This window comes from Gobius niger (assembly GCF_951799975.1).
Source record: "Gobius niger genome assembly, chromosome: 8".
NCBI lineage: Eukaryota > Metazoa > Chordata > Actinopteri > Gobiiformes > Gobiidae > Gobius > Gobius niger.
The window spans coordinates 12,186,731-12,211,653 of NC_136859.1; the positions used below are offsets into that span (position 1 = coordinate 12,186,731).

At 39.7% G+C, this 24,923-nt stretch overlaps 2 protein-coding genes across 2 annotated transcripts; one reads left to right on the forward strand and one right to left on the reverse strand.

Moving 5' to 3' along the window:
* Positions 1–835: 835 nt before the first annotated feature.
* LOC306967314 (uncharacterized protein) lies at positions 836–6,276 on the forward strand. Its single transcript, XM_079562292.1, has 6 exons — positions 836–1,453; positions 2,184–2,281; positions 2,847–3,375; positions 4,075–4,322; positions 5,258–5,437; positions 6,015–6,276. Exons 1-6 carry the CDS (start codon positions 895–897, stop codon positions 6,222–6,224), a joined length of 1,824 nt encoding a protein of 607 aa, XP_079418418.1. The 5' UTR covers positions 836–894; the 3' UTR covers positions 6,225–6,276.
* Positions 6,277–14,136: 7,860 nt separating this feature from the next.
* Positions 14,137–23,213, reverse strand: cyth2 (cytohesin 2). Its single transcript, XM_079562297.1, has 12 exons — positions 23,049–23,213; positions 20,404–20,554; positions 20,110–20,176; positions 19,909–20,027; positions 19,740–19,820; positions 19,528–19,640; positions 18,981–19,129; positions 18,736–18,848; positions 18,177–18,255; positions 16,859–16,930; positions 16,618–16,772; positions 14,137–15,193 (listed from the first exon to the last, which is right to left on the reverse strand). The coding sequence occupies exons 1-12, from the start codon at positions 23,113–23,115 to the stop codon at positions 15,106–15,108; spliced, it is 1,254 nt and encodes a 417-aa protein (XP_079418423.1). The 5' UTR covers positions 23,116–23,213; the 3' UTR covers positions 14,137–15,105.
* Between the last annotated feature and the right edge of the window lie 1,710 nt (positions 23,214–24,923).

The window sequence follows — 24,923 nt, forward strand, 5'->3', positions numbered from 1 at the left end:
AGATATACAGGCAACGGTGTCAAAACGTGATGTGTTGAAATGATCTGAAAAGCGTGACCTCCTTTACGGAGAGAAGGTCAGTCGGAGCAAAGCAGAAGATAACACTCTGCCAGGTGTTAATCCTTTGTCGGGACTGGACCCGGTCGTTTTTGGCACTTACTGACACTGCAGGCGTGAGGCGTTGACAAGTCACTGAGGCCAAGGGCGTCCACAGTCACACCCCACTGAGATCTGAAGAGCCTCCTGCACCTGTTCATTTCTAATTCATACAAACTGCCCTTTAACATTGTTTATGTAAAAAAAAAAAAAAAAAAGAAAAGGATACACTGCAAAAAAAAAATCTTATATGACATGAAATGAAACAAGTAGTTGAGTAGTTTTGAAGAGTTTTGACAAATTTAGAATTATTTATTGATCGCTAGTTTTTTCTTATATAGGCCTATAGTTTCAAGGGATCAAAGTGAGGAAAACTTCAACTCTAAATGGAGACTTTTTGACCTTTTAAGTGTAATTTTTCAACTCCACTGACTCCACTTAATGTGAAAATTAATCAGAAATGTAATGAAACAGGAGTAAAGAAATAGAAACACAACTATATTCATTCATTACCCTAATTACCCTAAGACTTCATGCACATTTGTTTAAGGCTATGTGGCCGAATAGAAATATTGATGTTTGTATTGCATTTGTTCAATTATATACTTTCTTTTACAGGGCTTTACTTTGGAGTGAAATAGACTACTCCACCTCCAGAACCCAGCAACAACACAAACCAAGTACCTTTCTGTGTCTTGGGCCCTAATGTTTTCAAGATCGTCAGCACCATCATCTCATCAGTGCGGATTACACATTTTGGAGTGAAGCCAATCCCGTTAGCGTCTGTGAGCCAGGATCATGAGGCTCTCCGCTCCTCCAACAACTTGGTGCACGCGACTGTTGTTATTCTGTGCATCCTTCGCCAGTTCCAGCAACGTCGAGTACGACTTTGCGGCACACCCCCGTTTCGTCTGCACCCCTCTCCCGGTAGACGCGGACCCCTCCTGCTTCCCAAACGCAGGGCCTAGTCACAATACACAATCATCATCATCTGCAGGAGCCAATGCGAGAGCGGGGCATCAAAGTCAAACTCAGAATTCACCCCCGGCTGGTTGGTGGGGCGCGAGTGAAGAGGCCAAGGCTACGATACTCCACCTGAGGGAAAGCCTGGTTCAACAAAAGGAGACCATATTGGACCAGAGGGAGACCATAAGAGAACTGACAGCCAAACTCGCCCTGTGTGAAGGGTTTGGACACGCAACCCACAGTGACCACCATCAACAAGCCCCGCACGCCCATCACGCACTGGCGGGCGGCGGCCGTCACGCCTACGCACACGACAACGGGCACCACGGCAGCCGGCAGGGGCACCATGGTAACTACATACCGGATTCACCACAACAGCACACAACAGGAGGTAAACAGTGCAAAATAAAAGTAAACAAACAACAACTTTCATTTAGAATATTTACACCATCAATCTGTCACCGACTTGAGAGGCCAAAACTCTCCATTCCCTGCCTACATCATCAATCTGGAGGCAGGAAGTAGTAATAATAATAATAGTAATAATAATGCATTTTATTTCTTAGGCGCCTTTCTAGACACTCAAGGTCGCCTCACATCCACAAGTATTATTACACAACAATTGAGCTGCGGGATGAAGATTAAACTAAAACTAGCTAACAATAAGTGCAAACATTACAACTTTAAAATGTAGTCCTGTTGTGTATATAGGAGCAAGATTAAATCCGGCGGCGTAAATTAAAGTTTTATCTCCAACATTTGTTCATCGTTACTATGACAACAGCTACTTCCTGCCTCCAGCTAAGCCCCGCCCACCACCTCCAATGTTTACAAAGCTTTATTTAAATGGTATTACTTTTTTCATGCTTCTATGTCATTTTAACTTATAAAGCATGGAATACTAAGGTTTGAAAAGACCAAAATAAAGTATATAAAGTATATCATTGGGCCATTATGTTTATATGCTTGCAACAATGGGATTTTGTTTAATTATAGATAAACATTTGCTTCAGCTTTTATAAAACATGAAACCAGGTGTCCAATGACTTATTAAAAGCCAGAGTAAAGCAATATAAAGGATGTTAAACTCAAGTGTGTTTTCTTTTTTTTTTTTTTTACAGTGAAGGATAAACACGAGACAGTGGGAGACAGCACTTCGTCTCCCGAACAGAATGAGAGGATGCTGCACGCGCTCAAAGAGAGACTGGAAAACCTACAGGTGAGTGATGCAGCTCTTACAACTTCAGTCCACTCTAATAAGAGACACTAGCCCTTCCTGTTGTTTCTCCTGTTGTTTCTCCTTAAGCAGATAAAGTGATCCGGTGGATTAAGCTGTTAGAAACAAAGGAACAATCAAGGCCTAATCCTGTTGTTACTTTGCATCAGAGCAATGAATAGGTATCTCTGATTAGCATTAGGTTCAGACAAGACAACAGCTTAGGAGAGAGTCAAGGAGAAATGTTAGCCTTAGTGCATGTGGAAGTTCAAGAAGATTCAGAAGACTTGGATATTAATCTACACTAAAACAATAATCTTAATTAAATCTTAAATATTGTTGTGTAGTTGTAGTTGTACTTGTGGATGTGAGGCGACCTTGAGTGTCTAGAAAGGCGCCTAAGAAATAAAATGCATTATTACTATTATTATTATTATTATTATTATTATTATAATAAATTCAAGACCCAATCACAGAGATAGATGCAAAGATAGGGGTCAAAATTGAAGCATCTAAACTTGTCTGAGAAACCTGTTGCTTCAAGTAACTCCTGTTTCATGTTTTGCAGAAGAGGAACACGTCCATGGCCTACTCGAGCTCTTTGAGGGACCTGCTGCAGAGGAAGATTGACACTCTGGAGCAGCAGCTGCATCACCACACAGCGGCGCTCTCGGACCGGGGACATCGCCGCAACGACCACAGTGAGCACCAGGATGATCACCACGATGCCCACAACCATGACAACCATCATGACGAGCACGGCCATGATGAGCACGGATATGACGACCATCACAACGACCATCACAACGACCATCATGACGACCATCATGACGACCATCACGACGACCATCACGACAACCATCATGATGACCATCATGACAACCCTGATGATGACCATCATGATGACCACCACAGTGATGGAGAACGCCACTCTGATCACCATGATGACAGTCGCCATGATGATCATCATGACAATCATCATGACAACGAGGCAGACAGTGGTTTCGTCACTCGAACGTCCTACAGAGGGCCCGGGCCTCGTGCTGGATTCCATGCAAATAAACTGGAAACTATGTTGAACCAGCTCCATCTGGCAGGTACGAACACAGTCAGTTTGATCACTTATATAACAGTGGTAAAGTTTCCAAAAGTCCCTCAAAATAAGGGTCACACATGGTTGGACCACCTTGAGCTTTCATTGACAGCATGCATTCACTGTGACATTGTTTTAATAAGCTTCTGCAATGTCAAAAGATCCCGTGTTCACTCTTCAGCAAGACCTTGTGTTGATGAGGGGACTGGGAGTGTGATCTTCTCCAGCACATCCCAAAAATTCTCTGTGGGGTTAAGATCTGGACTCTGTGGCGGCCAATCCATGTGTGAAAATGATGTCTCATGCTCCCTGAATCACTCTTTCACAATGTGAGTCAGATGAATCTTGGCATTGTCATCTTAGAATATGCCTGTGCCATCAGGGAAGAAGAAATCTATTGATGGAATAACCTGGTCATTCAGGATGTTCAGGTAGTTAGCTGATCTCATTCTTTGGGCACATTGTGTTGCTGAACCTCGACCTGACCAGCTGCAACAGCCCCAGATCATAACAGTTTGTTAAATCCAGGTGGCAACTTTTGCTGCCACACCTCCCCTGACCACCGCCCATTATTCACACATCAAACACTAACATAAGAAAGTGTCTAGGTCACAACAAAGCATATTGAAAGGTGACATCAGTAAACACTAAACAGCTGCAACACTACAATCATTAAACACTCTTGTGTGTTGTTTCTCCCCAGGTCCAGGCAGGATGAAGAGCCCAGACGCCTTTTTGATCAGCTTTCCCATGAGGACCAACTACATGTACGGCCGCGTGAAGAAACCACTGCTGCAGGAGATCTTCGCCTTCACTCTGTGTCTGTGGATTAAACCAGGGTTGGGTCCAGGATTGGGCACCCCATTCTCCTACTCTGCCCCAGGACAGTCCAATGAGATCGTGCTCATCGAGTGGGGCAGCAACCCGATCGAGCTGCTCATTGACGACAAGGTGAGCGATGTTTTGATTTGGTTTATAGTTAAGATCTCTCAAATGAAAGGGCCTCATGTAAAATAAAAGATGTCTAAATGTTTAATGTATTCTTCTACAGATGAACAAAGACAGAGGTTATGTAACTTTTCACACTGAGTACAACACAAAGGCTTCCTGTCAAAAAAACAAAGAGCTATATTGTCCCTATCCTCCATCTGAAATTTTGACATTGTAAAATTCAACATGGACATCCAAGTGTGATAGAAAAAGCAATAGATAAACTGTATTGTGAGGAGAACATGTAAAAGAAGCTTGTCTGTGGCCTTGCCTTCTTAGACCACTTAGGCCTTAACCTTCACCGACAAATTAACCTACCCAGGTATACGTCTTAAGCTAAGCGCTAATGGGACATTCGGTCAAGAACAATGTTATAGGGATATACAGTTGAGGACAGGATCAGTGAGACCGATCAATCTACTACATACTAAAACTAGTGTATTTAATGACATTTCAGAAAGTAACCCAGGCTTTAATTAACAAAGAAAAAGCAACATTTAAAAAGCCCAATACCTTTTTTAATAGTTGTGGAATAAAAGTTTGATCATTCTGTGTATTGTAGAAGAAGACATTTGTTGGGGAAAAAACACCTTTGTGCACTGTGCCTCAAATTGTATAGAATTTTTAGTCATCATAAACCAACAGGATGTAGTTGCTTCTTGAGAAATGCTTTTATAAACCCATCCGTGTGGAAAAAATGTGGTGTTAGAAATAAATATTGAATGAGTTTGTATTACACCTATATACCTAGACACCTAACAATTTATAATTAGTGCGTTCCCTCTTTGTAAAAAAATAAATTAAAAATCAGTGTCAAAAGTTGCATACGCATTCCTCCACACAATATAATTACGTTGCTTCCTGTAAGCTTATGTGTTATAAATACTTCTTTTCAGTCTGTGACGCTGCCTTTGTCGCTGACCGATGGGAAGTGGCACCATGTGTGTGTGACGTGGAGTACTCGGGATGGCCACTGGGAGGCGTATCAGGACGGGGTTCAGAGCGGCTCTGGAGATAACCTCTCGGCCTGGCACGCAATCAAACCCGGAGGAGTGTTCATCCTGGGGCAAGAGCAGGTGGGTCATCCAGTCTAGAACCCCTATGTCCCAAATAACTCCCAACATCAGTCCCATGGAAATCACAGAAATGCCTTTAGCTATCTGAGCCTGTTGCTACAAATGCATAGGTCTGGACTTGTTTGAATTGAGCGCTCTATCCCCATACAAGTGAATGGTGAAGCCCTATGTCAAAGTATGGCGATGTATGATTTTTCTTTTTCCTGGCAATCATATAATTAAAACCTTTTTTCTTTCATTAACATATTATAAGATTCTGTTTAGTGGCTATTGGATGTGTATCCGACCCCTCAAAAAGCTAAAACTAAACTGAATTTGATTTAGCATTTAGCTCAGAGCTACTTTTATTCGCTAATTCTTATCTAAACTAAAATCTCAAATGGTCTGTATATTCATTAATGATTTCTAACTAGGCTTTGACCTCACCTAAATGTGGCTGATGGGTTGTGAACAGCTGAAAACATCTGGATTGGTCATAATGTAATAGCCTAACTCTGTAAATGCACTCCCCCTGGTGGCTGGTAAGAAGCACAGTATGAGTAGATCTAAAGTGAGGATTCTCTGCCTCTCTCTGCAGGACACTCTCGGGGGGCGGTTCGATGCCACTCAATCGTTTGTGGGGGAGATGTCAGAGGTGCAGTTGTGGTCCCACGTGCTGAGCGCCAGTGACATCCACAGCCTGGCGTCCTGCAGCAGCCACCTCCAAGGGGACGTATTCGCCTGGACAGAGGCCGAGGTGGAGCTGCACGGAGGGGTCACCAGGCACCCCTACGACCTCTGCCAATAAAACACTCTTAAGACAAGGTGGTGTGGATTTGAGGAGGAAAACCACTATGAATTATAAGGTTACAAATGTGTTGACCTTGTTTATGGTTCTTATCCGGCTCATAGTTCAATGTTTTGTCCAAGAAATTGATTCGACTGGACATTTTTACACTTTACCTGACGTTTCGAGAATCAACCAATTCTCTTCTTCAAAGTAAGAGGTGTAAACATGTCCAGTCCGGGAGGGTTAAGGATTCCACTATGCCCTTCTATAGTGGTTATTTCATTCACTCCCACACAAAGGCATGATAGACAGATAATTAAAGTGACAGTCTGTAAGATTGCAAAATGAGAAGAGACTGAAACAAGCAAGCTCCCGCCCCCTCCCGTCACAAGAAAGCTTGTTTCATTGGCCAAAGTTATGGCACCAGGGATTCTGATTAGTTGCAGAGATCGGGGCAACACTGGTGTAGACACTAGAGCGGGTTGGCTTGTGATCGAAGTGTCGGCGGTTTGGATCACTGCCGTTGTGTCCTTGGGCAAGACACTTCACCCACCTTGCCTCTTGTGTCTGACACTGGCGCATGAAGGAGAGTGTGAATGGGTGAGTGGTTCCTTGCTGTAAAGTCCTTCGAGTGCCTAATGTAGGTAGAAAAGCACTCAATACATGTGACCGTTTACCATTTATCAGCAAAGAGAGGAACCTTAGAAACGTTTGATTATCACAACTTTAAAACAATTAATACGGTATGTGGAGCCAATTACTAAAAAGGAACATGTTAAGTGTTTTACTTTCTTTATTTTTACTAGTGCCTCACTCATAGTGTAAAATTGTGAATTGAGACGATGAGATAATGACTCAAACATGACACTGTGACTTATGTGCTCATGTGAACGTATCTGAAAACACAAGCTGCTTCTGTGACTCCACTGAACATTTCCAGGCACATCCTACAACACAAATGATGGCCTTCCATTTACCAAAGCAACAGTTAATTTAACGCTTAAAGCAATGAATGTTGTGTGTGTTACTTATAATGAAATCATCGTAGAGCTCATGTTCTGTTTTAGGCAATTTAGGCTTTTTTTTTTACTATATTCTTTATGTATCACATTGGATTCCTTTTATTGTTTTCAAGGTTTCCATCAAAATACAGCTAACTGACCAAAGAAATTCTACATTTTTGTGCGTTGTTTTTTATTTAACCATTTTCATAGCAGAAAAATAAATACATTTTCAGTGTACATTTCCAAATCACTGATGTCACCTTTAGCTTTTCCCTGTTTTGTACATATGTTATTGTAAAAAGAATTGTAAATAAGATTGTTTGTTTTTTTAATAAAATGTGTCTTGTGTCTTGTTTTGTCAATGTTAATAAAAACCTGTAAATAAAACTTGACCTTTTCTATTTTCTGACTGAGGTAAAGTCTCGTGCCGATAATTTTAAACCGATGGGACTCATCATGGAGAGTATTAGCTTTAATCTGCGCTGAAGATGTGAGTCATAAGTGTCTATAAACAAATCAGACCCAGAACATTCACCTCGATGGAAGTCGCTAAGAGGCGGTAAATAAGGGTAACAGATACATTGCCTGTTCAGGAAAACACATGGAGGGTTTTGTTTATCTTTGATTACAGCACACATTTGCTTCGGCATTGTTTCAATAAACGTCTGTAACTTTAAAAGATCCAGTGTTGTATTGATGATGGTAGAGTGTGACCACCACGCAAAGCCTTTTCCAGCACATCCCAAAGAATTCTCAATTCAAATCTGGATTCCAAATTATCCTGATGAATCCTGGCATTGTCATCTTGGAATATGCCAGTGCCATCAGAGAAGAAGAAATCCATTCATTCATTCATTCATTCATTCATTCATTCATTCATTCATTCATTCATTCATTCAATCAATCAATCAATCACATTTTATTTATAGAGCCCTTTACAACACTCAAGGCGACCAAAGTGCTATACAATAAAACCAGTTATTATACGGCTCTTCACAGCGTAAGTAGAACGCTCCGTTGATTTGAATGGGATTTCCCAACGTTCTACCGGTCATTATTTTCTGATAAAGGACCTCTGAGAAAAATAATGACCGCTGCCCATGGCAACGGAGTTTGTGCTTTCATATCACTCCGCGCGTACGTAGTAGCGGACACTCTCTCTGTCCCCGTCACTGAGAGAGAAGTTGGGGGAATCGCTCGTGAAGTTAGCGTGAGTCTGATTTTCAACTTACCCAGAGATTCACCACCATTCCTCCAACTGCACCTTCAACTAAGTAGCTAGGCCAGCTACTAGCCTTGCTGCCTCTAGCCTAGCAAAACGTTGCCGAGCAACGCGCAAACTTTTGGGAACTATTTGTCGCGGAAGTCATTAAATAAACCTTTCGACCTTCATAATAGTGTACGAAGTTTATGTTGTGTGTGTTCAGTTGGCAAATGGCCGTATAATAAGCGGGATAATGTATAGAACGCTGGTCATTATCGGTAAAATAAGCACCGACAGCGTTCTATACATTATCCCTTACATAAAATCCTTCACATCCACTAATGGAATAACCTGGTCATTCAGAATGTTTTGATCTCAGTCATAGTGTTGCTGAACCTAGACCAGACCAACTGCAGGAACCCCAGATCCTAACAGTTTGTTAAATCCAGGTGGCGACTACAGTATTTCTTGGTTAGGCATAGTATTATTCCGTTTTTCATGTTTTGGATTTTTCATTTTGTTTCTCACAGATATTTAGAAAAGGATTTCCTATTTATGTCTCAAATCATGGGTTTAGGTCACTATCCACATTTTACCCTTGAAATGATGGAAACACATTGGGAATGAGTTTGAACAACAACCAGATTTGCACAAATCAGGCATAGGCTCTTTAATTGTGCAACCATAACCCAGATTATAGTTTTATTTTTTTGTTTCCGGTTTCTAAATTAACCTGTTACTTACTGTCCCCCTGATCGGGGGGCTAGGGTTGGGGTCAGGTTTAGAGTCAGGGATTGGAGTTAGGGTTAGGAATTGCAAATGTGATGTAAATTGTGTTTAACTCTCACAGATCTTACACATATTTTTAGAAACTAGAAGGTCTTGGCTTTCAGATGAGGTATCACACAGGCATGTAGGCTGTAAGTTCTCCTGCCAATGCGCTTTAAGATTTGGATATATGTACATAATTGCTAGCCCTAACTCTAACCCTAAGGTGGCAGGAAACAGGGCAAAGGTTCTGTAACTTTTTTGTTTAGAAATAATGAAAGAAGGAGCAAGTAAAGTTATTAGTTGTGATCAAAACTCATTCTTAACATTCCTCGTCAACTAATTTCTGACATCCCAGTTCCACACAGTGATCAGTTTATGTGAATGTTTCACAACTTGCAGGGTCAGCGTGACAGAAAATCGAGACAACAGCATGTTCATAAAGTGTATACAAATACTTTATCATTAGGTTCACAAAAATTACAATATACTAGAGGACAAGACCAATTTTATTCCACTACGAATGATTTTTAAACAGTTTATATTTGTGTGTGTTTGACCTTGTAGTGACCCAGCGGCTGTATGAGTGGTCAGCCTGACATCTTTACTTTCCATCACAGTGGTCTCTAGGACGCTCCAGGATAAATTTTTAAAGGTTTTCTCTGCTGATGGACTCTCTCACCAGAAAACCTACAAAACAATTGATCCTGGAGTCCTGTAGACCACTGTGATGGAAAGTAAAGGTGTCATGCTAACCATTCATACAGCAGCTGGGTCACTACAAGGTCAAATACACATAAAGATATTTTTTCCCCCATATGAAAAGTTGCATAATGCACCTTTAAGTCAAATACTGATACTTCATTATGCATGTTCCAAAGTACCTTTACTGCTCCCCCTCTGGTTCAAATTGAGAAGTACAGGCACCACACATTGTACTTTGAATCAACTTTATTAGTTTCAGACAGTCGATAACTGGCACCAATGAATCATGGTTTGTTTCTGCTACATTTACACATGATCTATCCATCGTCACCTCACAGTTAAGTACAAATAAATAAATAACAAAATAAAGCCATTTTCTGGGGTCGAAAATTCTGAGAAACCAAAGCCCAGTGCAGACAACTTCAGTGTTTATTATTTATACATGTGGCGAGTTGATCGTGTCGAGTCGTTGTAACCGTTTTTGGCAACCTTGCACATCACACAAAACCACAAATTGAAAAAAAAAAAGGCAAATATGAGCTTCATGGATGACGATAAAAGGCATTGATATATATTTAGGTCCATACAGAAATCAATCACTTGGTTTTGTCTCATTCAGTTTCATGCAGCAGCGTTTGCGGTTCAACAAATACACCGTGATACCACACTGCAAGAAGGGACAATCTACAAGAGCTTAAGTTATTTGTACTCAGAGAATACGTACAAAAAAAATCAAGTAAACCCTACTCACGATGTCCTGAATACTCATAATTTAATCCCTGTAGATGTTTTTTTGTTTTGTTATGCATTAAAGTGTGGTTTATGTTCCAGTGTACAGTATTGCAGTGTGCGCGGTGTCCAAAAGAGGGCGCTACAGAGCTGGACTAGTACCAACATTTAAACATTTTCTCCCAAAAGAAGGAATAAAGTGCAGTAAATTGTTCCTTAAGAATTGAGTCATGTCCGTCCAACAAAACAACTGGAGAGTTCGTGAACTGGAAGCCGAATCAACGACAGTACAAAACATTACATTTTACACATAATTTCTATTAGTATTCCCCGTATCATATCATCAATTAAATATGCAACTATTTTGTGTAGTTACTAATACAATTAAGAACGACATAATTCGACATAAGAGAAATTTTACCGACCTAATTTGATGTATACGTTTGTCACAAGGTTGCGTCACATTAGAATTTAGTGAAAAATCAATGGAGGACAGAGGCTAACATTACCCTCCAAGTAAGTCCTTTAAAGACACCGTTTTTACATCCCGAGATATGTTCCTACCTGAACTTAAACGAGCTGAGTCATACCTGTCTGGTCTCAGTCACGCAAATGTTGTTAGCATTTGTTAGCATTTAGCCTCTCCCAGCAAAGGTATAGACGGCATCTCTGGAATCGCCCATACATGGTCATATTTAAAAACAGTTAAGGGGGAAAACAATTTGGAGAAAAATCTAAACTTTCTCTAATTATTCAAAAACAACTTTGACAAATTCTGAATTCTGAATATAGTTTTCTACTAAATAAAGATACAAAGACATGGAGAGGAGCAAAGTGGTTCAACAGACCATAAATACATAAATAACGGACAATGCTAACATGATGCTACATGTTAGCAACGTGCTAACGCTAGCTACGACTGCTGTTTTTTCGCAATCTGCTGTGAACAAACATCCATATGGACCCGATTTAGACCTTACTTTACTTTACTTTATCTGTATGTGATAAATAAGTTAATATTTCACCAGAAAAAGTGTGAAAAACTGTTTCCCAGAAGATTCTATTTTCCCCCTCGGCGAAGCCACGCCCCCTTCAACAAACGCGATGCCGTTTGTATCTATAGCTCCAAACTGGGGCGAAGTTAGAAGCTACCAAGCTGTTCCACCTTTTCCCTATTTAAATACAGTTACGTGAAACGTTACACGATCCAAGTCTAGTTACACAAAATTAAACAATTTTCTAAGCAGGTACTATAATTTCGTTTGGAGCTATAGTTGCTGGGAGAGGCTAAATGCTAACAAATGCTAAAGGCTAACAACATTTGTGTGACTGAGCGCACACACAAAGACCAGACAGGTACGTATCAACTCGTCTAAGCTCAGGTAAGAACATATCTCAGGATGTAAAAAACGGTGGCATTTTCTCCAGTTCGGCTTTACCCAAATCTAAAAGCGAGAGTCTTTAGGCCATTGTAACACCTCATTTGAAAGCCAAGACTTACAAAACTGATCGTTGTCGCCACGTGGTTACCGTAACCTTTTTTCCATCGCTTTTGTCACTTTTTGCAGCTTTTCGGTCACATTTTCATTGCTTTTGTTGTTGGTTTTATTTCTCTTTGTGGCTGTTTTTGTTACGTTTTCGTCTCATTTTTCAAGACTTTCTTTGGGTGATAGCAAACTGGAGAAAATGTGTTTCGATGGGAGTAAAGACGTAAACTGTCAGATAAAGTGTGAGAGTGAGAACTATTAATGGGTGAAATATTCTTAAAAAGGAAAGAAAAACGATATCACCTTATATTTGTGCCGACAGAGACAACTTTGTGCTAGTTTTTGTTTCATGTGGGTACGACAGTAACGAGACACATTAAACATAAACCGGGACAAAGCATAGTCATCGATACATTTGTAGCTGCCCTCCATCTCAGTTCTACACCTCCTTAGACATAATATTATGAGGCAAAATGTGAACGCAACCTATTCAAACCTGTTCAAACTAGTCGATTCAGAAGAGCTATATCATCAAAATAATTTAGTGTTGTAAACTAAAGTTCAACAGGGAACACTAACACAGTGCACTAGCGGCCGATGCTTCAGGTTTTCATCAACATGCAGTTCCACAGTAGTCCTCAGAAAGTTAACAAAAAATATAAAGAAAAAAGATAATAAATTAAATACTCTCTAAGTGTGTCATAAACATTCTAACATCTATGTACAAATGGTATACACTAATGAGCTGCCATCTTGGTTTCTTGATCATTTCATGACGTTCAAACAGATTAGAGACTACAGTAGTTAATCACACGAGCCTCCACTGCAAAAAGGGAAGGTTACTTTAAAAACAAAATGGTTTAGAAAATGTTTGATTAGTTTAGCTTTATTTGGCCTCTGATTGACTGGTAGATTTGAGTCTAGCCAACAATACGATGCCCCTTCGGACTTGTGGGCAAATGCTCTGGCACTGGGCCATTTTCAATACGTTTTTCCTGTTTCATGCCAAAGAGTCTTCCAGTGCCGTTAGAAATGTTAAAAATCTAAGTTCGGTAACACTTTAATCATAATGATAATGGCCCCTGGGTTCCATGTGTAGGTACAGGGAACAAGAAATTATTACATATGCAAGTACAGGTACAGTGCAAGTGTAACAGCTGTATACAATGCGTAATAAAGGTGTACTAGGTGTAACAAAGGTGTTGTTGCAGGTGTTTTGGCCGTCATACAGATGTGCCAGCCATAAAGGGCAAACTAGTTTCATAAATTGGGGAAAATTACTGCATAAATAATGTGTTAATATACCGTACCTTATGTGTAACTACACACAAGCTCAGGCTGTAATTATATCAGATTAAAAATGAAACTGAAACTGAGTACAATTTCAATATTAATTTCAAAGGAAAGTTAGCTTTAATTGTTTTTTGGTACACTTTATTTTACATTACCTTGATGCATTGCACCTAACAAAATGGAAGGTGCTCTGTAACAATCTGTAACAACCTGCATCTATGTAGTACATACACAATGGAATAATGTGCATTAGTACTTAGCAGGTACATAATGTAATAAGAGACATATGACCTTTAAGGTTAGAGTCTTATTAAATTATGTACCTACAAAGGACTAATACACCTTATTCCATAGTGTATCTAACCTTTAGGTACAAGTTATTACACATTGTTACAAAGCCCATTACATTGTACTAAATTTGGCAAGTACAATGTATCAAAATAAAGTGTTGCCTGTTTTTCTGTTAATGGTTTCATTTTGAACACAACTCACTATTAAATACTGAATAATCTTAGTTTAAATCGGTCACTTTCTAATAATATTGACAAGATCCTCGAGGTAAAGAGTACTCTGAGTATAAACGAATGACTCATGGGGTACGTGAGACAGAAAAAGTTGAGAACCACTGATCTAAAGTGAGACTATGTGCCTCTTTATTACACCCTGAACTCCTTTGTTACACGTACAGTCGTACATGTAGACCTTTATTAATATGTAATTAAATACGCAATTACCTGTACTTACATGTGTTACCGACTTATCACGTAATTACATCCAAAACGGTCATAAATCTGTGGTAAATTTACTCAGGTTGTGATTTTATCTTGCGTAGATTTTCTTTTTTGCAGTGGAGTGTTTGATTATCAACTTTCTGCAGCTTATTGTCAGTTCAACACGAAAACCTGCCCAATCATTCAACAGTTTAAGACACAAGAAGGATCTCGAGCAACTTCACTCCTGAGACCTTAATACTTTCTGCAAGCGCTTTTAAAAACCACTCAAGATCTGCTTTGTGCTCTCAATATCTAAACTTGAATCATCGATCAGTTTAAAATAACCGGGACAATTTCAGATTCAACCTCCACTCCTTCATTGTCTACGTCAGCCAGCATCAGAAACGCCACGTTAAAAATGTCACATTTTAAGTAGGGTACAGCATCTTCAGAATAGGAGGGAATCAAAGGCCTAAAATAAAAAATATAAAGATCTTCTACTTTTAATACCGTAGGTCAACTTTACTTGTACACTAGGATTTTGGTCCAGATCCGTCGAGGCAAATCTTTTCACCCAAATCCAGAAAAACGCTATGCTTCGTCTAATAGGCATGCACCAGCTGTACCAGACAGCAAAACCCCTTTTCCTCAGTGCTGAATCACATTATCTCAATTTAGAGCCTAAGGTTACCACTTGGGCCACTTGTACCAAATTGCCAGTGATCGAGCCAAAGCAGAAATCTATTTTACAAAATGAACAATACATTAATGTGGTCAATAATACCTTGGTCACGTTACAGCTCCCACACTTCCTCAATGAGAAAATCGCAGTAGTTCTTTTGTCTCTAAATGCAGCATAAACACGTCTTGTAGACAGGATCGTGAGGACAGGAGGCTCTAAGGAAGTCGGAGGATGGTGAACTAATGCGAGAGGTGAGGAAGAAATCCCCAAGGATGTGTGAAAACGAGGAAGACGCAGCGGGAAGAAGAGCCACTTTACGGCTGCTCCTCCTTCTTCTTCAGTGAAATCCGTTTCTTTCTGGCGGCCAGCATCTCGTAGAAGGGATCCACACTGACTGCAGACCTGGAGAGCGAGGAAATACAAACCTCCATGTTAAGAAGAATAACAGGGGGATTTTACGAGAACAATACTTTTTAGATACGTATACTAAAATATTTGTCTTCCTCAGGGATTCACAAACTGACCCCCAAAATCACTCAACCAACAACTCGGGACCCCCTTCTGCAAAATGTAATTGGCATTTATAATCATTTAAAGCAGCACTAAGTAACTTGTGTACCTTAATAAATCCTTTTCGTAGTCCCTCTGGGGGTAATACAAGTGTTAATGGAATGATTGGAGGGTCTTTCATCTCCCCCTGGTGTCTCTGGCCAGAAACCGGTTCGGAGGCCCCAATACACACTAATGGAATCAAGAAGAAGGAGCTAACAGGCTAACGGGCAAAGCTAACTGCGGGCTAGCACCACTTAAACAGTATTTATAGCCAAGTTTCAGTGAAAAAAAATATGTCCTTTGTGTATTTGGATGCACAATGTCCCTCTCTCCCTTTGTCTTTTCTGTCAGAGTAGTATTTACTCTCACGGACAATTAATTAGTAAAAAAAAAAGCAACATGCTACGACACCTGCAGTGGCGCTTATGGCCTCTAGGGGCATGAGTTACTTAGTACTGCTTTAAGTTGCAAAACATTTAAAATCAGTTTAATTATGTTAGTTTGGAAACTGTATTTTCTCATTTGGCTTAATTTAGCAAAAAATATAAAAAATACAAACATAAAATACAATGTGAGAAATATTCTCAAAATCATCTTGTGACACCCACTTCAGTGTTCCCCACTTTGGGAATCACTGTACTAGAACCAAACAAAAATGTTAATGTTTATCCCTTAAAAGACGTCATTAATAGTCAATTATTTTAGCTGAAACAACCAAGTAACTGTTTAGTGCCGTCCCTGGACCCAACAGGAATAAAAAAAAAAGGGAACTATATTGTAAGGTGTAGTAACACTTTGACGTCTGCGCAGTAATATCTTCACTCCTAAAGAATTCTGAAGATATTACTGCGCAGACGTCGAAGTGCTCCTAAGGTGTTATTACGCATTACAATATAGTTCCCATTTTTATCTGCTTAGAAAATCGACATGTTTAATTTTGTGTAACTATACTTGGATCGTGTAAGTACTCATGTTACCGTATTTAAATCGGGAAGACGTGGAAGAGCTTGGTCAATTCTAACTTCACCCCCATTTGGGTCCACAGGAATATGCTGGGAGAGGCTAAATGCTAACAACATCTTTGGTCTTTTTGTGTGACTGAGCGCACATGTAAAGACTAGACAGTTACTCATCAACTCGTCTAAGCTCAGGCAAGATCATATCGCAGTATGGAAAAAAGGTGGCCTGTTCCTTTAAGAAAAATATCGGCTCCTCTCACTCCGCACCCTGCTCTCCTTGTACCGAACACGGATAAACCGTGATGTGATACTTACTTGATGCTGTGGATCCATTCGTCCTTCTCCTCGGGCGTGGGAGCAGAGATGCGGTAAACCATGTGATTACCTTCGACTACCCTCCCGTCAGCCTCTGTTTTACAAGCCTTAATGAGCTGCCCGCGGTTGTTAGGGATGTACAGCTCAAAGCAATTCTGTGTGACGAAAAAACCCAATTAACATTCAATAATTAACAACAATTAATCAAAAAAAGAAAAAAAGTCTCTTATAATGGTCGTACCGGTTTCCTTGGGTCTTCCACTTCCCGGATGCTGAGGTTTTCTAATGGAATGATTCCTCTTGGTTCTTTGTCCTTGAAGTGAACACAAACAAGAGTTGAGTAAAGTTGCAAAATCCAAATGCACCGGGTAAAGACTAGTCTGCATTATTTCTACCCAAATCTTTGCCTCAGTCTTTTCTCTGTGACTAGTTTGTCTAAGAGAATTAATTGTCTGGCCGACTTCTGTAAGTAAATACATTTTTCATACTTTTTTAAATGAACGTGAGCCTGATGAATCCTGGCATTGCCATCTTGGAATGTGACGTTGATGGAATAACCTGGTCCTTCAGGATGTTCAGCTGATCTCATTCTTTGGGCACATAGTGTTGCTGAACCTAAACCTAACCGACTGCAACGACCCCAGATCATAACAAATACAGGCTGGCAACTTTTTTTGTCAAGCAGTGTATTCTTAACCTCTTAGGAGTGCATTTTCTCCAGTTTGGCTTTACCCAAACCTAAAAGCTTTTCAACAGGAGAGCAACAGTGTAATGCCTCATTTGAAAGTTAGAGCAGTACTACGGTAACTTGTTTACCTTAATAAATCCTTTTCATAGTCCCTCTGGGGGTAATACAAGTGTATATGGGAAAACCACACTTGCAACTTGGCTGCCAACGGGTCGGAGGCCCCAATACACACTAATGGAATCACGAAGAAGAAGCTAACAGGCTAACGGGCAAAGCTAACTGTGGAATCGGGCCACATAAACAGCATTTACAGCCAAGTTTGAGTGAAAATAATCTCCATTGTGTAAATTGGGTGTACAATATCCCTCTATCCCTTTGTCTTCTCTGTCAGACAGAGAAGACAACTAATGAGTAGAAAATTGTAACTTGCTACAACACCCGCAGTGGCGTTCATGGCCTCTAGGGGCAAGAGTTACTTAGTACTGCTTTAAGACCTACAAAAATGATTGCAACTTTTTTGTCACTTTTTTGTCATGTTTTTGCCATGTTTTTGTTACCTTTTCATCCTCATTTTTGACGCTATTTTGATACTTTCGTTTATTTTAAGCTTTTAGATTTGGGTCATGCCAAACTGGAGAAAAAGTGGGGGTTAAGAGGTTCACCAGAAATTTCAGAATTCCTTTATAGGAGAGTAGAGAACATGCAAACTTCACACAGAACAGCCCCACCAACCCCAAAGACCTTCTGGTCGTGAAGTGAGAACGTAAATATTGTGCCACCATTAAAAAGGTCAATACAAGAAGCTCTCTTTGAAACCCCTTAAATTGAACGGCCACGCCAACGAACCCAATGTGACAAACGATCGACTTACTGTGGTGTATTCAAAGTAATAAAGGCAGTTGTCTGTTAGGATGAACCATCGTCTTTTCCAGGTTTTTACGCGTCCCCCTAGAAACAAAGTTGTCATTAAACAGAGTCTGTGCACAATCCACCTACTACGCTATGGCTAAATACTACGATAATGCAATACATACCTCCTGAGCAAAAGAAGCAGCAGTGCAAGGTTGAAATCACAGAAGAAGCAAAGACGTAGGGAGGAGATTTAGAGGCAGGGCAAAACAAAAATCGACGGATAGAAGGGAAAAAAGATGATTAGTGACACGTAGATGACGAGTCCCGCCATGCAACAGAACACAATCAGGCGTTTAGGCTGCAGACCACACAGAAAAGTGGTTCATGCTTTTGTAGTTAAACTCGCAGCGGCAGTTCAGGTGTAGGCAAACAGAGACGTGTCCATTAGGAGCAAAGCGTTGGGCTAGCTTTATGTCGCTTTAGATTGTATTAAGTCACACAAATAGATCTGATGGCACTTGGTTTAAATGCAGTAGTTGATTAACAGTAAAATATTTGGGCATAGTTGACTTTTCTCACCGAGTTTGAGCAGCCAGCCTTCTCTGTCCGGGTTGAAAAAGGTGTGCGTCAGGTCGTTTCCATCGTCCTCTGGGATTTTAAAGGGCTCGTTTTTAATGCTTTCATAGAGATTCTAAACAAAAGAAGAGAGACAAGGGCTTGGTAGGATGATAAATGTTGTGTCCGATTCAGTTTAGGATATCAGCAAAGGCTCGGCTAATTAACAATGTACAAAAAGACAATTTATTTCAAGTTTTCATCGTACTCTGAGCAGGTCCTCTGGCAGGTCTCCTCCCTCATTGATGCCTCGATTCATGGAGATGAAGCGATCCACTCCGGGTTTGTCTCTCACGTTTGGATTATGAAGGCTGGTGTTCAGCATAATGATCGCAAATGACAGCACATAGCACGTGTCTGCAAATACACAAATGGAAGAATAAGCTCCATTACGAGCAATAACAACTGCAAGTTTCTTTTTTTTGTTTTTGTTTTAAGAAACAGATGCACAGAGAAGGCAAGAGGAGAGGGTGGGAGGATCAGGAAGTGAAACTATTGAATATTTTGTTATATAATATTGCATTTTCTAACCAACAAAGTTTATTGTGGTTTATCATTTGAATCCCCATCAGCTCATAATCTTGACAGCTAGTCTTCCTGAGGTCTTTTCTACAATTCACATATGAACAAATATATGACAAAGTGTAAGATAGTAATAAAGATGTGTTTGAGATCATTAGTAATACCTGCAAAAAGCACAATACTCCCTCTTTAACATTACAGGGTTAGCCTTAGCAGATGAAGTCAAATGTTACCTGTGCTCTGGAAGACACCGGGGTTGCAGTGACAGTATCTCTGAGCAAACGCCTCCATCATTCGGTCGATCTTCTGGGCTTCACCAGGCAAACGGAAACTCCATAGGAACTGCCTGCAGACAATTGAATCATCAACAATAAGGGGTTCCATTGCAAAGGCGGAATAAATCCATAATAACAGACTGATTAAGTCGGTACAAAAACGGCAGTACCTGAGGGCTTGGACAAGGTTAAGATCGGTGAACTCATGAAGGTCAACAAAAGCCTGAAGAACTTTTATATTGAAATCATCCCTACAGTACACACACAAACACACAGAGGCAACAGCATTACAAAAATGCCATTTAAAACCTGGGAAAGACAAATGGGTCAAAGCTTTACCTTTCTCCGAGGTAATCTCCTATCGCTGTTTTGTTGAGGCCTTCACCTTTATAGAGGAACTGAGCGATGTCCTCGGATGTGTGTCTGAGCAGCTCGTTTTCAACCAAAAACACAATACCCTGCAGTGGCAAATAGATCGTATACATTTAGAATTGAGCTCCTTCTTACACAAAGCTACAGTGCAAAGAAGAAATCGTTCACCTTTTTGGGGTCCATGTTGAATTTCTTTCTTCCCATTGCAACGTGTCTGCTTTTCTGTAGAGTTTTACTGCAAGCAAAAACATACACAAAAGAGCATTGACATTGGAGAGAAGACTGGAACACTAAATGCTAAAATAATACACATATACATTTTGTTGTTTGTAAAGGACATTTCACTTCCTAAACAATATGTCTGTGCAATTTGCTAAATCATTCAAACTGCTGTTTAACATTGATTGTGATTAAGTGTAGTCATTTGTTACAACAGGATATTAGTGTTTGAATTCTCCATACCTCCCCTCTGTGCTGGTCTCTAGTCCTTCTACTTCTAAAATAGCTTCTCGCAGCTCCTCTCTGAGCCTCTGGATCTCCTGCAGCAGGACTCCTTTCCTCCGGCGGATGTCCTCCAGCTCGGCACGCTCCTCTGGGCTCAGGTCTACTGGGACTACGACAAGACAGCGGATCACACATTGCTAATACCAACATATTACACGTCTTACAACTTGGTAGAGCACACAAAAACGACAATGTTTCCTCTTGAATATTCCCCACAGCAAAGCATCTGTCCTCATTTGACTCCATCTTTGAAACTTCATGCAGCTATCCTCGACTAACCTCATGTCCGCTTTCTTCCACAATCCTCAGGGCTCTTTCACTAGGAGCCCTGCCTTCAAAACCATTTTATTCATGTTTGTTTACAATTTCATTTAAACAGGTTTATAAAATATTCAATCTATTGTAACAAACAGTGACAATGCACTAATAATGGATTCATGATTTTATCAAGTTATATTCACTGTAATAGCCTTGCACCTGGTGATGTGCATTAACAGGGAACCATTACAGTTTTTTTGAGACCAGTAATTCAATGATACTTTGTTTTCGAAACTGATACCTGAACGATAGCTTTTCCGATACCTATACTCAAATCTTTGTCGTCTAGAACCAGAAAACGGTGCAAAAATGTGCGAAAGATCGGAAAATTTACAATATCAGGTTCATCTCCAATGTCAAGAAATGTGTGGAAAAATTGTTGAAATTGTGGCAAAAATTAAATTTTACAATTATATTAATATCTTAATAACAAAAATGAAGGGGGAAAATGAGAAAAAAGTGCCAAAAACTGGAAAAAAAATGTTTAAGAAAAGAATAATTTAGCTGAAACAGCCAAGTGACTTTCTGTAGTCGAACAGCATCAACACCTCTAAATATTAACGCTGGGACAAAATATCGGATCGGATTTGGATCGCAATAATTTGTGCTGCAATACCAAGAATCGATACTTTTTCAAGTATCGCAATCCTTTCAATACTTGTGTTTGGAGGCATTTTTATCCTGCACTCCTTTATTTTCCAGTAACAGCCCTTTAATACATGTTGTGTTAACGCACTTTTTGATCTGAACACTTCAATAAATGTCAAATGGCACTGGGTTTATAAACTTTGGACACATGACAATTTTCTTTTTTATAAATTTGAATGTAAAAATACTACAAATCATAATTACTTATTGTATTGCAGTATGTATCGGATCAGCCCCTGAGTATCGTGATACGTATCGGATTGTGACAAAAGTGGATCGTCCCAGCCCTAATATATCTTTTTTCCAGTACCTGCTTTTGATACTTTTATTTTTCGATACCGGGTAGTAGGGCTGAAAGATATATCGTAATCGTATCGAGATATGAACAATGAACATTCAAGATATCAACATCGCAAAAGAAAATTATATAGTTATCGTATTGATGTCGAGATATGAACATTAAAAATATTAAAATCGAAAAAGCAAGATATAAATGATAACGATTTTCATCAGTAAAACTACACTCTTTTGACTTATGATTTTATTTTTCTGAAAAATGCTTAGTTTTCACCTAACCCATATATCGTATCGTATCGATATCGAGATATGAAATTTTTTTTGTCCATATCGTTCAGCCCTACCGCTTAGTACCTTAACTCTTTTTCCAATACCAGACTGGTATTGTTTAACTGTACCCAGCCCTATGCATATATCTACATTGATCAAGTCTAAAATCCGTCCAATGAATACAAATAGCTTATTTGACCAACAAAAGAATTTGATAAAAAAAAAGCCTCACGTTTGCCCTTTTGCTGCACCTGCTCATTTACAACCCAAACTGTAATCCTGCCAATGTGACGGGGCAGAACGGAGCTCTTTGCCTGGCGAACATATGGCCACAACATCAGCCACACCCACTCCGTCTGGATTAGATCTATGCTTGGTACTTTCACCTCACAGCTGTCTCAGAGAAAGCCAACAAGAAAGGGGCAAAAAAAAAAAAAGAAGACGACTTTTCCTTCACATTTTGAGTAACAAGTAAAAGCAGGATCGGCTCAAAGTGCGAGTACAATCACGAAACACAGAAAGACTAACAAGCCTGGCGATAACAATGTTGAGCTCTCATTTTTCTATTCGTAACATGGAATAGCGTGGACGTACGTGTTTAATAGGAGTGACAGAATATGGGTAAATATTATTAGCAATTAGAACATTTTAGGGATAATCTCATAAATCATCGGTGTGTTTTGCTGTCAAACGACAGTCAATTGCTGCAATAATTGTGATGCTTTGTCTTTCTAAAATGAGAATTTAGTATCAAATGAAACACAAACGTGCAAATACACTAGTTTGAAAGATAAGATTCAACAAGATCTTTTTTTTTTTTTTAATCAAACCTTTTGCATCATTTTAGTTGATTGCATGTATTAGTACTATTAGTATTAGTGCAGTAGTATTTTTTGTTGTTGCAGATATTCCAATGCTATTTGTGCAGACAGTATATCCCACCTCAAATGCATAAACAAAACAAACAGGACTCTCAGCAAAAGCAAAGAAATAAACCGAGCTAAGCTGCTGGTGTTAGCTGTACAACTAGCCACAGTCCGCTAACCACATAACGAGGCAGTGCTACTTACTGTAGTCCAGGTCGTCCATTTTTGGCGCTTTACTTTTAGGCATAAATATTTCAGATTCGACTGTCATTCAATATTTAAAATGTGGATATATGTGAGAATATATCCGCGCAGCTAGAGGACTGTAATGATGCTAAAATGTCGAAATCCTGGGCCGGAGACAAAGAAGGCGGCGACAGCGGAAGCGGAGTCCGTCTGACGGGGCGGACACTTCCGGTCAGCAATTAATGCATGTGAATGTTTACCTGTTCATAGCAATATTACTATTTCTTTTAGCTCAATATCTATTTCTTTCAGCTTTAAATGCTTTATTGTTTTGTACATCTTTATTTATGTGCATACATTTAAATTTATCCTAAAAAAAATCATAATATTCTAAATAAGGATATTTTAAATAATGAGTAAATCACAAAATTATTTTGCTGATGTCTAGCAGTAATTTGTCAGCATTTTGAAAATATTTACATTTATCCATCCATCCATCCATCTATCCATCCATTTTCTTCCACTTTATCCGGGGCCATGTTGCAGGGGCAGCAGTCTCAGCAGAGATGCCCAGACTTCCCGATCCACGCACACCTCCTCCAGGTGTTCTGGGGGGACCCAGAGGTGACACCAGGCCAGCTCGGAGACATAGCCCCACCAGCGTGTCCTGGGCCTTCCACGAGGCCTTGTCCCAATAGGACATGCCTGGGACACCTCAGGAGCCACCTCTGCTGGCTCCTTTCACCGTGAAGGAGCAGGGACTCTACTCCGAGCTCCTCCCGGGTAACTGAGCTCCTCAACCTATCTCGGAGGGGGCGCCCAGCCACCCTGCAAAGGAAGCTAATTTCGGCCGCTTGCGAAAACATAGTTAACACAGTTATATTTAGGATTTTGTTTCTTTAGTTTTTGTGATGTATATAGTTTTACTTCCTCATTAGACACTGACAGGAAGTGACATAGACGAAGTCAAACCATTTTAAACTGTTGCCGTGCCGACCATGTTAAGTCAGTGGGAAATGAGTCAACTTTATCTTCATCTATGTCACTTCCTGTCAGAAACGTGTAAATTTCAATAACTTTTCCGCCCAACATTTCTTCATTAAAATTGCTGCTTCACTGAAATAAAATGGTAATTATTAGCTGCTGAACTTGCAACTGATGTTTTCCTTCTAGATAAGTAATATTTTCAAAAGCAACATAATGCACTTTAAAGGACACAAAGACATATTGCATAGAGAAGTAAAAAATAAAAAACGATCTACATCGATGAAAGAATAAAGTTTACACAGGGCAAATGTATCAAGGTACATTTATTGCAAATCATATAACTATTAACTGTACATCTTTCATAGTTTTAGTAATAATTACACATCCTTAAAGGCAGTCCATTACAAACATTGCAACAGCTTTATAGGGATCGAGCCCTGACACTGCCACTATAAAGGTCCAAGCTATATAGCCATAGACTCCAACATTTAACAAAGTAAACTATCTTTCTCTTTACATCAAGAGTAAACATTATGGCAATTACTTCAGTTTTTATTAACGCTTCTATTTGGAAATGTGTACAAGCCTAGGCTGATAAAAAAAATCACATTCTGTAGCTGAGTAAGCACAGTGTAATTATTGTATACTAGCTGCTTTGTGCGCTGTAAGACAAAAGAACAAAGGCCCAAAGCAAAAACATTTAGTTCATTCTTTCCTCACTGCAAAAAAAAAAACAGTATCTCTGAAATGAATGTTTGATGACTCATAGTTATGAGTAGTTTTAAGGAGTTTTGACTGATTTACTTATTGGACTTTGATATTTTGAGTCACTTAAAGACATTGTGAACTTCTTTTTTTTATACAAATCATCTGCTAACAGTGTACGGAAATTGCACTTATAAAAGG

Bases quoted from the DNA above. Each gene is read 5' to 3' on its own strand.
- LOC306967314 (XM_079562292.1), top strand. From the start codon at position 895: ATGAGGCTCTCCGCTCCTCCAACAACTTGGTGCACGCGACTGTTGTTA. The intron at 2,282-2,846 runs GTGAGTGATGCA...CATGTTTTGCAG, and splicing joins AGAGACTGGAAAACCTACAG to AAGAGGAACACGTCCATGGC. The intron at 3,376-4,074 runs GTACGAACACAG...GTTTCTCCCCAG, and splicing joins GAACCAGCTCCATCTGGCAG to GTCCAGGCAGGATGAAGAGC.
- cyth2 (XM_079562297.1), bottom strand. From the start codon at position 23,115: ATGACAGTCGAATCTGAAATATTTATGCCTAAAAGTAAAGCGCCAAAA. The intron at 19,821-19,908 runs GTAAAGCTTTGA...TGTGTACTGTAG, and splicing joins GGAGATTACCTCGGAGAAAG to GGATGATTTCAATATAAAAG. The intron at 19,641-19,739 runs GTACTGCCGTTT...AATTGTCTGCAG, and splicing joins AACCTTGTCCAAGCCCTCAG to GCAGTTCCTATGGAGTTTCC.